Source organism: Pituophis catenifer, unplaced genomic scaffold, assembly GCF_029215685.1.
Source record: "Pituophis catenifer annectens isolate HBS135680 unplaced genomic scaffold, rPitCat1.0.hap2 SCAF_2, whole genome shotgun sequence".
Lineage (NCBI taxonomy): Eukaryota > Metazoa > Chordata > Lepidosauria > Squamata > Colubridae > Pituophis > Pituophis catenifer.
The window spans coordinates 158,584,335-158,597,127 of NW_027256882.1; the positions used below are offsets into that span (position 1 = coordinate 158,584,335).

General features: G+C 40.3%; 1 protein-coding gene across 1 annotated transcript; it reads left to right on the forward strand.

Moving 5' to 3' along the window:
• Positions 1-477: 477 nt before the first annotated feature.
• On the forward strand, positions 478-12,316 carry LOC139310693 (keratin, type II cytoskeletal 6A-like). Its single transcript, XM_070934903.1, has 9 exons — positions 478-972; positions 3,494-3,711; positions 5,660-5,720; positions 7,104-7,199; positions 7,802-7,966; positions 8,594-8,719; positions 9,986-10,206; positions 11,229-11,263; positions 12,033-12,316. Exons 1-9 carry the CDS (start codon positions 478-480, stop codon positions 12,314-12,316), a joined length of 1,701 nt encoding a protein of 566 aa, XP_070791004.1.
• Positions 12,317-12,793: the final 477 nt, after the last annotated feature.

The following is a 12,793-nucleotide window of genomic DNA, read 5'->3' on the forward strand; positions in this document are numbered from 1 at the left end:
TTTTTTTCTGGAACTTGCTGAAAAGAATTATCTGCCATCAGGTTTAAGAAAAAGAGAGGGATTAGAATGTGTCTTAAGGCATTATTTTTCCTGCAGGGCTAAAGAATGTCAGAGAAACTTGCCAAGCCCTACCAATACAGACAGTAGTCATAGCAGCACCTAACCTCCATTGACAGAAGGGTGATGCAGATAATCTGGGGTTGTCTAGAGTTCACAGTCAGACACTTTAGCTCCTTTGGGGTGTGTTTCAGGGAAGGTCAGTTTCTGGCACCGTGCAAGAGGGAGGGTTCGAAGCACACCTAAGCCCAGGAATAATAAAAAAAAATTTTTTCCACTCCCCTCTCACCCAAGCCAACTCTCTGAACAGATAAAAAGGAAGATTTTCGCCTTGCTGGGATAGGGGCTCAGTTGTATTCCGAACTGGGAACATCTTTCTTGAAAAAGTCACTGCCACCAGCCAACTATCCCCTAATCAACATGTCTCGTCAGTCTTTTGGGATAAGCATGTCAGGAGGGAACAAGGGATTCAGCTCCAGCTCAGCTTGCTTCTCAGGAGGACAAAGAATGAGCTTCAACAGCGTTTCCACAAATCGTGGATGTTCTGTTCGTAGTGGAGGCGGAGGGGCTGCTTTTGGCAGCAGAAGTCTATATAATCTTAATCAAGGGGGCAACAAGAGAATCTCCTATGGTGGAGTTGGCAGTGGCTTCGGTGCAGGTTTTGGTGGGGGTTGTGGCCAAGGGGGTGGAAGCTATGGAGCTGGTAGTGGCTTTGGTGCCGGTTTTGGAGCTGGTAGTGGCTTTGGTGGTGGCTTTCCAGCTTGCCCACCGGGAGGCATCAAGGAGGTGACTATCAACCAGCATCTCCTGCAGCCCCTCAATTTGGAGATCGATCCAGAGATCCAGAAAGTGAGGGTAGAAGAGAGAGAGCAGATCAAGACCCTTAACAACAAGTTTGCCTCCTTCATTGACAAGGTGAGACAGTTGCAAAAAAAAAATAATAATTTCCTTATTTTTCTAAACCTTTCCTTACTTTCTTTAGCATAGTAGTTAAAACCTTATAGTTCATGGAATGTATGAATTGCTTTAAAAACAGTAAACTTCAAGATATATGGAGTGATTTTTTTTTTTTAAATTTGATTTATATGCCGCCCTTCTCCGAAGACTCAGAGCGGCTTACAATGTGCTCAGCAATAGCCTTCATCCTTTTTGTATATTTATACAAAGTCAGCTTATTGCCCCCACAACTGGGTCCTCATTTCACCTACCTTAGAAAGGATGGAAGGCTGAGTCAACCTTGAGCCTTGGCGAGATTCGAACCCTGCAGTAAAAGCTTTACAGTTAATTATGTTGTCACTAAATCTCAATTCCTTGTTTTATATAGTATATATACTTTGGGGAGGGATGATTAAAATGTGGTTCTTGAGTGGATAATAGATTTTTAGAAATGTAAGAGAATAAGAACAGAAATGAAGGAGAAAAAAAACCATCTTTGCTGGGCATATCTACTGTGATTAAATCTGTAACTGTCATGGTTTGTTCTCTCAAAGAATTCTGGGAACTGTAGTTTGGTGAAGTGCTAGAAATTCCCAAAGATTGCTTTAAGCCTAAAGGCAAAATGATACTACTACATACCAGGATGCTGGGGAGAAATTTGACTATCAGTCTAGTTGAAATGTATGCTATTGATAAGCTATTACTTTGCATCTCATGCTATTTTCTTATGCTGTCAGAATTAACATGCAGTCAATAAGACATCAGTAGAGAAAAGACAGGCCAATAAAAATCAGGAATTATAGTTGTCCAGTAATCATTATGTCAAAGGGCAGAATAGTAGATAGTATTGGACTTCAGTTACAGGATGTGTACTAGATATATATGTAACCCTTAGCTAGGCTGCAAATCACTAACCATGTTCATTAACTGTTCATTCACAGTAGTGATAGCACACATGGTTGTTCTTTCCAATGACTTTTATTTGCAATTTCAGTACTCTTATCTCTCAGCCAACTGCAAGGATCCTATGGAAGAATAGGAAGTAAGACCTGTAATTCTAAATATGAGGGGTGACCCTGATTGTGAGCCATGCAGGGGAAAATACAGAAAAAAATAAAAATAAAACATCCAAAATGGTTTGGAAAGACAACTGAAATTAGTGCTAGTAGATGCAATGATTGTGCCTTTGTGGTAGATCTGGATTAGCAATCATTGTGAGTGTTCTATGGAAGATGTAGAGCTCCTGGTTCCTGTGGTTTGACTTATTTGGAGGCTTAGTGGTATGAAAACTTATTTTAGAGATGCGGTTGTTATCATCAGACCGGCAATTTCAGGAAAAGAAAATAACTTCACTAGTATAAAAAAGAAAAGCACATTTTTTTCTGCTGCAGAAAGTATTTGAAGGCCATGGTTGCCGACAACATGTGGCATGATTTTAAATTACTTTTAATATGATAATTGCTGTCTTGTGCCCAATTCTTTAGCTACTTTGTCCATAAGTCTTGATATTAATTTTTATCATTAATAGAAAGGTTATGAGAACTTGCTGATGTGATTTCAGGCTAGATAGTACAGATATGTATATGTAACACACAGTTCCCCAGACCATTAGTTGACTTACCACATGTTCTTTAATTCAAAAGGCAAGAAGAAAAAAAAAACTTAGATGATAAACTCTAAGTATGCAAAGTACTTTTGCATTAGTTACTGCATTGCTTATCTGCAATAAAATGTTTAATCTTACCAAGCTGGTAAGGAATCTTCTTCATGTGGGAATCTTTTGTAGGGTCTAGTCAAGAAGACTGCCCCAAGGATTGCATTGAGGTGAATGAGCCTCACCTGTGAATATGTATGCAAATTTTGTAGTTGAGAATTTGCTGGTGTTGGAGGCAAATATTGGTAGACTTGTTGTAGTGGAGTACAGTAAGTTAGTATATTTCTTCAAAGGTTTCATTGATGTAAAATGAGACAAGTCTTTCACATTCCATACTTAAGAACTGTTACTGATGTAGTCTCCTCAATATTCTTTGTTTTAATATAGATAATAGTTCAAAAGGCACATTCGCAGTGGCAGTGAATAAAATAGCACATTATTCTGTATGGCGTGCCTTCACTATAATGAGAAATCCATGCAGAATTCTAACATTTCCCATTGGGTTGAGGAATATTTATCCATCTGGTTTAAAATTCTACTCACTGCTGCCTGGGTGCCAATCACTGACTGATGAGACTTGGAGTCTATCAGTAAACAAAGGTCCATGTTCTAGAGAGACAGTGAAGAGGACTGAATTCCGACACTCAGTAATACTAAGAATTTGTAGAAAGAACATTTCTAAACAATACACTCTGAATCATTCTAGAAGGCAAAGAAATAAAATAATATCTTAGAATCAAATGCTTAAAAATACAGAAGTATCCCTGTTATATACAACCTATCAGAATATGACTATATAAACCTTTTGTTCTGCTTTTCTGCTCTCTGCTCCATTCTCTTTTTTAGGTTCGTTTTCTAGAGCAACAAAACAAAGTATTGGAGACCAAGTGGAAACTCTTGCAAGAACAGGGCCAAGGCACTGGCGGTCAAAAAAATCTGGATCACTTCTTTGAAGCTTATATCAACAATCTAAGGAGGCAGCTGGATGGTCTTCTGAACGAGAGGCGCGGACTTGACTCAGAACTGAAAAACTTCCAAGATCTTGTGGAGGATTTCAAAAACAAGTAAGGGAAGAATTAATCCAAATTAATAGTTCTTGATATTCTTCCATATAAATTCATGAAAATTGGGTTTCGTTAGATAAATGTCCGGTACTTCTTCTTCTGTCTCATGAAGAATCTGGAACAATCTACTCATGACATATCAAGGGAGTGTTTTTTCTTTACAAGAGGATCCATTTCTCTAAAAATGAGAATTATTTTTTCCTCCTTCTTTTCAAAGCACATGCTTAATTATCTACCACATGTATTAGAAATACATGCCTGTGAATAGAAAGATATATCTTAGCTCATCTCTCTCCTTCCTTTCTTCCTTCCCTATATATATTAGTGTGGGCTACATTCACCAAATCCTACGAATAATCTGTTTCATGAGACATTTTTCATCTTGGCTGCTGCACACTGTCCAGTTTTTAGGGAATGTATATAGCTGTGATGGCGAACCTATGGCACGCGTGCCCAAAGTGGCACGCAAAGCCATTTCACCTGGCATGCACAGCCTTGCCTGTTTGTCTTCCAGGTTTCTGGCGCACATGCGCATATGATGATCAGCTGTCCTTTGTGTGCGTGGCAGTGCCGAAAACCGGTGGACATATGCGCGCCGGCCAGCTGATTGTCGGGTGTGCATGCACATTAGGACCCGGAAGTTCAGTTTTTCTGGAGCACAGTCATGACGAGGACATGCGTGCGCATGTGACATTTTTGAGTGACAGGTTCGCCATCACTGGTATATAGGATTGGGGAAGGCTTGCTTCTTTAAAATGCTTATAATTTAGATCAATATAATATGGTTAAATTCCAGAATTTTTTTAGTATAGCACCTTTTGCTTCATATTGCTCAAAACATAAATGTTATCTTCAGTTATAAAGTAATGCTATACAATAGCCCAATCTTGAAAAACCTATGTTTCTCCACATCTAGAACAGTGTTTCCCAACCTTAGCAATTTTGAAATGTGTAGACTTCAGATTTCCGAATTCTTCAGGCAGCATAAACTGGAGAAACGCTAATCTAGATGAAAAGATTTTAAAGTATTTTGATTGTTAGGACATTTTAGATGTCATGGCCAATCCTAATCCACTTTCCATATCTAAAGAAAGAAAAGTAAAAAAGGGGATCACAAATATGGAAAAATAAGCATTTTTGATTTCTTGGTTAAATATTAAATTATTATGATTGGTCAATCAGATTATTATTATGGTTCATCACACAGTCCACCAATGTTTACACTGGATTTGGTATTTTTATACACCTATTGAGTCCTTATTATTATTAATAACTCCAAAGTAAAGATTATTGCAAGGGGGGTGCAATGGCTCAGTGGTTAAGGATGCTGAGTTTGTCAACTGGAAAGCTGACAGCCCAGGTTCAAGACTTGAGCTCCACACAATGGGATGAGCTCCTGTTCTTGACTCAACTCCTGCCCACTTAGCAGTTCAAAAACATGCAAATGAGAGTAGATTAATGGATACCATTATAGTGGGAAGCAGTGGTGGGATTCAGCCAGTTCGCACCACTTCGGGAGAACCGGTTGTTAACTTTCTGAGCAGTTTGGCAAAGTGGTTGTTGGAAGAAATCATTAAGGAAGAGAACCAGTTGTTAAATTACTTGAATCCCACCACCGGTGGGAAGGTAACAATGTTCATGTGCCTTTGGCATATAGCTGTACTGACCACATGACTATGGAAAATATCTTCGGACAACACACAGTCTCCGGAGAAGGGCGGCATATAAATCAAATTAAAAAAAACAAAACACTAGCTCCTTCGGCCAAGAAGCGGAGATAGCACTGTGCCCTAGATTCAGACATGACTGGACAGGGAAACCTTTACCTTTTAAAAATTCTTAAAGAATTTGGAATAGTTTGGAAAGTATGGATGAATGGATGATACATTGGAGACCATAGTATCAGACACGCAAAAGGAGAAATGTAACCTTTCTTTCTCTTTGTCAGATATGAAGAAGAGATTAACAAGCGAACTGCAGCAGAGAATGATTTTGTGCTCTTGAAAAAGGTAAGTGCTTCAACTGCAATGGTGGAGGGATGAAAAGGAAAATTGGTTTGAGTTAAGGAGCCGCTGATTGTAACTATAGGCTCAGCTGGTTGAAAGTTTTAGGATATTCCCTCAATGCCCTTCCCATTAAATTATGCTTGACTTCGACACTGTTTGCAGTAAATCCTACTCCTTCTTTATGCGTTGAGGGAAAAAAGTTCTAAAATGGTACCTGTAGGAGATGACCAGGCTGAGCCCAAGGGAGGGGAACAAGCTTGTCATCAGTTTGGAGTCCCTTCACACCCAGAAGTATCCAGCCTTCCTTGAATTCCTTTGACTCTTATCTGCCACCAATTTGCCTTGACCGTTAGTAGTTCAGATTTTTGTTTAGAGATAGCGTGGAATAAACTTGTATTAATTTGAACAACCCTGGTTCCTGATTTCTTGTGCCTGATGATATCAGTTTCCTATAATATCCACTTCCATGCTGCTGCTTGTAAAAGATTTGCTTGAGCACCAGATTCACTATTTTAGAGATTAATATAAAATAGCACTGGCCAAGAGTAACTATACCAGTGATGGCTAACCTTTTTGCCGTCGCGTGCCAAAAACGGGCGGAGCAGGGCAGGTTGCGCGTCCACATGCCCACAGCCGTAATTCAATGCCCCCTGCACCACCGCGCATGGTTGTGTGACCCCCAACACTCCCCCTGCTTTTGGCATGCAACTATAAAAAGGTTACTGGTGGGCCCAGAGGCTTTCTTGGAGCCTGGGGAGGGCGAAAACGCCCCCCTGGAGGCCCTGTACTTACCTGGCATCCAAAACGGGCTGCATGGAGACTCCTGGGAGGGGAGGGCAGCATGGGTGGGGCCAGCCGAAAATCAGCTGGCCGGCGTGCACATGCACGCTGGAGCTGAGCAAGGGCAACAGTTCGCGTGCCCACAGATATGGTTCTGTGTGCCACCTGTGGCACGCGTGCCATAGGTTCGCCATCACAGAACTATACTGTCTAGGAAGTTGAAAATGTCCACAGCAGGTAATAAGTAGGGAAAAGAAGTAAGATGCTATTAGTTGATATTGATAAGACGTATATCTGCTTTTGATGTTTGGTTAAGAGGCTTAAATGCTTTCATGCCAGACTAAAAGTTGCACTTTGAAGGAAGACACGAAAATAAAAAAACAGAGAATGGGAGTCTTTTGCTACCATTCCCATTTATCCATGAGCTCTTACAAATATAATTTCTATGTAATAGAACAACATTCCCCGCTCCTTGTGTTGTGGTTTAATTCTGAAACTACCATTTTTAGAAGAAATACCACCCTTCTTTGAATCAAGGTGATTTTCATTCTCTTCAATATCAGCTGTGCAGAAGACTGAACCATCTTCTGTTTTTTCCACCCCCAGGATGTAGATGCTGCTTACATGAACAAAGTGGAACTGCAGGCAAAATTGGATGCCCTTACAGATGAAATCAATTTCCTGAGGTGTCTGCATGAAGCTGTAAGTAAATATGCTGATCACTAATACAAGTAACATGGCACGTGATAGAGTCCTTGTTTACACACACACACACACACACACACACACACACACACACACACTTTCCAGAGTTCAAATATGAACATGGGTTTGATGCGGGGTGAAATCCAGCAGGTTCTGACAGGTTCTGGAGAACCGTTAGCAGAAATTTTGAGTAGTTCGGAGAACCGGCAAATACCACCTCTGGCTGGCCCCAGAGTGGGGAGGGAATGGAGATTTTGCAGTATCCTTTCCCTGCCATGCCCACCAAGCCACACCACGCCCCGTCCATAGAACTGGTAGTAAAAAAAATGGATTTCACTACTGGTTTGATGTAGTGGTTAAGATGCTGGAATAGAACCTGGGCGGAGATGAGCTCTGCCTTGACCTTATGCATGGATGCCAGCTAGTTGACATTTGACACACATGACAGAATTGTTATTGTGGGGAAAAGAAAGCATTATGTGTACCATCTTGAAGTGACACAATAAAAGCAAGATATAACAAAAAACAACAACAAATACATTGGAGAAAGTTAATATGTTCAGGTTGGATTAACTAAACTGACTGGATTTCCTTTGCAGGAACTGAACCAGATGCAGCAAACTGTTTCTGATACCTCCGTGGTCCTTCAAATGGACAACAACCGGAACTTGGACTTGAATAGCATCATTGCTGAGGTTAAAGCTCAATATGAGGACATTGCCCAGAAGAGCCGGGCAGAAGCAGAATCTTGGTACCAAGGCAAGGTGAGCTTTCAAGTGTTCATTCTTTTCAGGCGTTTCTAATATAGAATAATCCTCAGTTGAGACCCAGATATGTGATATGCAATAAATCCGAATAAGCTCTCTTGAAGTGCTTTGACCACTGAATTGTGCACTCTTAGGAAACACAATAAACAGTGGGTGGAAATTAAAAGCTGCCTTATACTGAATTAGCCCATGGGTTTATCAAAGACCTGAAGCATCCTCTTGGGGAAAGTCTAAGTGGTTGCTAAGAGCTGACACTAACTTGATGTCATATAATTACTCAATCAGTCAATGGGTTTATCTGGCTGAAGGCATCTTCCACAGTTTCAGAGACAAGTTCCTATTTGTAGAAGCTCTGCATTGAACCTATGCCCCTCTGCTGCCAAGTACTAAGATGGCAAAAGGTCTTTTTGGTCAAATTGGCCAATGATCCATCTGCAGTACTTCAGAAAGTTGTATTGTAGACAAGCCTTGTTTGAAAAAGTGCACTTGCTATAAACACATCCGTTCTGGAGACAGCTTTGTAAAGATATCACAGCTTTGGGGAAACCTTAATTAGTTGGGCCTTGCTACCAAAGATTTTCAGATGTAATCTTTGACCTTCTCTTTTTTTTGGTGGAATGCTAGTATGAAGAACTGCAGGTGTCAGCTGGGAGACATGGTGACAGTCTACGTGATACCAAGACTGAGATTGCTGAGCTGAACCGAACAATTCAGAGGATGCGGGCTGAAATAGAAAACGTGAAGAGACAGGTAAAGCCAGAAGATTTTTGTAGGACTAACTTGAGCCATGGTGGCACAGTGGTTTGACTGCAGTACTGCAGACTACTTCTGCTGGCTGCCGGGTGCCTGCAATTTGGCAGTTCAAATCTCACCAGGCTCAAGGTTGACTCAGCCTTCCATCCTTCTGAGGTGGGTAAAATGAAGGCCCAAATTGTTGGGGGCAATATGTGGACTCTGTAAATCGCTTAGAGAGAGCTGTAAAGCACTGTTAAGTGGTATATAAGTCTAAGTGCTATTGCTATTGAGGAAGAGGAAGTTTCTTTAGAATTTCCTAACATGTAAAAACATCATTTGGTTAGCCTGAGCTAATGTTGATGATGCTTTAATTGCAACAGTGTGAGCAGAATATAAAATAAAAAAATGTGTCAAGCAAGAAGATACAACCTCAATGTTCTTGTTTTCCATAAACTACAGTATAAGTTTCCTAGTGCATGATAACTGATAATTGAGTTATCAGTGGGAGGGACAGATGTCTTTTGGGTAATAGTAAAAGAGACCCTTAGAAACATTGTCTCCTATTTTAGCATTTGTTTTCTCCTATAAACCTCTTGGACTATGGAGTACCACTATGATATATTTTCTGATGGTGCCAGTGTCCTGCAGGCCTGTAAGAAAATGGCAGAGAGGAGTAGGGACACAGTTATAATTGTATTTGTATTTATGTTGATAGTTGATGGATAACTAAGGCACCAGGCTGGAAAGAGCCTTGGTAGTACAGTGGTCTAAGGCACCCTGTTATTAAGCTGGTTATTAAAACCAGCTGCCTGCAATTACTGCAGGTTCGAATCTCTCCAAGGCTCAAGGTTGACTCAGCCTTCCATCCTTTCTAAGGTAGGTAAATTGAGGACCCAGTTGTGGGGGCAATAAGCTGACTTTGTATAAATATACAAAAGGATGAAGGCTATTGCTGAGCACATTGTAAGCCGCCCTGAGTCTCTGGAGAAGGGCGGCATATAAATCAAATAAAAAAAAAAAGTTGGGGACCATAAGTTCAAGTCCCACCTTAACCATGAAAGCCAGCTGGGTGACCTTGGGCCAGTCACTCTTTCTCAGCCCAACTCACTTCACAGGACTATTGTTGTGGGGAGAACAGGAGGAGGAAGGTATATTAGATATGTTCGCCACCTTGAGTTATTTGTACAAATAATAAAGGCAGGGTTCAAATAAATAAATGGACCCAGGAAGAAATACTTTTGCTATCTTCACTATACTACAGAAGTTTCCTTTATCTTTCAGTGTGAGAAGCTGCAGGGTTCTATTGCAGAAGCTGAAGAGCGTGGTGAACTGGCAGTCAAAGATGCCAGAGAAAAGCTCTCTGAACTAGAGGAAGCTTTGCAGAAGTCTAAGGAAGAGATGGCCCGTCTCTTGAAGGAATACCAGGAGCTGATGAACGTTAAATTGGCACTTGATATTGAAATTGCTACCTACAGGAAATTGCTGGAAGGAGAGGAGAGCAGGTGGGTGAAATGTAAAATGTAAATGACAAGTATCCCAAATCCACACGAAGAGACAATATAGGAATAGTGGTGGTGCAGTATAGGAGACAATGTAGGAATAGTGGTTAGAATGCACTATTGCAGCCTAACTCTGCCCATAGCCAAGAGTTTGACCCTGACTAGCTCAGGGTTGACTCAGCCTTCCATCCTTCTGAGGTTGGTACAATGAGGACCCAGATTGTTGGGGGCAATATGTTGACATTTTTAAACCACTCAGAGAGTGCTGTAAAGTGCCATGGAGTGGTATATAAGTGCTATTGCTATTGATAACGACAAAAAATTATGACAAAATCTAGCACATGTTCCTTTTTTATCCTGGCTCCATTTGTTAACTTCTGGAGTGTGGATTCAGTATGCCACTCAGAAATCAATGCAACTTTAGACCCAGAGAAAGATTTATTGAGTCCTCTTCTTGTGAAAAATCTGGCTGAGTGCAGCCCTTTGAATGCTTCAAGATGATTGTGTCAAAGAAACAGACTAAACCTAAAGCTATGTTTTTCAATCTCAGCAACTTTAAGATGTCTGGATTCCAACTCCCAGAATTCTGAGAATCAAAGTCCACATATCTGAAAGCTTCTGAGGTTGAGAAACATTGACCTACAGGGAATACACACTACAAATGTAGATGTCCCAACATAGATAAGGATTTATTTAAGCGTAGTGGCATGGAGAGATGATCCACTAGATGTTTTTATTAATGGCTCAGAGTCATGGCAGAGTAATATGAGATTAATATCATGCTTATCTGAACTGGAAGGATTGAAATAATAATCTTGAATTATTTCCTAAAAGTTATAAACTTACTGACCGAGCAAGGAGGTTGCAATACATTCATTGTAGTTCTATGGCAGACTGCACTAGCAAAGTTTAAAGGGATTTCTTTATACTGATTACATATTGATTTTTTTTTTAGCATTTTATATGATTGACCAACTGAACATAACCATTACTAACACATTATAAATACCACTTTTCCTTCACAGAATGTCTGGAGAGTGCCAAAGTGCTGTGAGCGTCTGTAAGTAAAACTAGTTTATTTTTTTTTATTATAATCTACTTTTCATAACTAAAAGAAAAATCCAGAATATGCATGGCGGCAAAGCTGATTTTTGTTGAGCATCATACAATTGTCATATTCATCTAAAACCCATCATAAGTCTAGTCTGCAGGGGAATCTAATGCAAAGTTAATGTAATAATTTAACTACAGAAGTTTGCAATACTGCAGGAGTAGTACTGCATTAATTGCCTTTCATGTATTTATGAAATACAACCGCTATCATTCTACATGACCAATAATGAAGAGGAGCAATAGTGAAGTGATCAACATCTCGTGGGCCATGGATTCTAGTAATGACCTTTGCTGCAAATGCAACATTTTATTTATTTGTTTATATAGCCATCTACAATATACGTGTATATGGTCATGGTGCTGAATCTCTTTCTCTCTCTCTCTCACTCCCTCACACACGCAATGTTTACAACATGGCTGTTTGGTAGCTTTATGTTTACGTGTGAATTTTAAAAACATTAAATCTGACACCAAGATACAAGTTTGAGGTTTTCCCTCCTCCCCCTTTTTTTTAACACAACAAAAAGTGTCAGTTGAGCTTCATGCATAGACATCAAGTTTTACATCAAGTTCCTGGGAAAGAATGTCTAGGACAAATCAGATTTCCTTGCTGTTTCCAGCCATATTCAACATCATGGTTGTTTTCATTGTAACCACCAATGGAAAGTGTTTGCTTTAATGAAACTTGTAATAATCTTGGTTCTTTTTTCTTCCAGCTGTGATAGGCTCTTCCATGACTTCTGGCGGAGGAATGGGTGGTAGCTACGGAGGAGGATCATGCTTTGGAGGAGCTTCTGGTGGTTTTGGTGGAGCTTCTGGTGGTTTTGGTGGCTTCAGTTCTGGAAGTGGAAGAGGTGTATCCAGCATAGGTGGTGGAGGAGCCTGCTCTGTAGGAGGAGGAGGGTATGGAGGAGGATATTCCTCTAGCTGCGGAAGTGCCATTGTGAAGAAAACTACCACCTCCTCCTCTTCCTCCTTCATGAGTTCAGGCAGGAAGTAACAAGTCACAGATGCAATGACAGCCTACTGCAAAGAAACATTCTTCTGATGATCTTCACCAAGCATACCCAACCCAACCTTGGCATCTTTCAGAGAAAAGAACTTTGTCTCTTACAACCACTGTGTCTGTTTTCTCAGAATATATCTAGATCTTGCATTCTTTGTCCTTGACTCATTATTACATTTCATGCCCAAATATCTATCAGAATGAATCAGTCATAATAACAAATGTAAAACACATTCAGGCTATGTTTGCATAAACTAAAATTACAAACATAGTTTCACTTCATAGAAGTTTATGTCATGTATGCGTGCTTATGTCGATCAATACACACATTGTTGAGTGATAGGAGTATAAATTCTGTGTTGCCTCGGCAGGGAGAATCATTTCCCTATTTCCAAAACTCTGGGATTTTTTTTCTTGGTCTTTTTCTCCACGGTCAGCTGAGGAAGGCCTGGAACAGGTTTAGATAGGAGT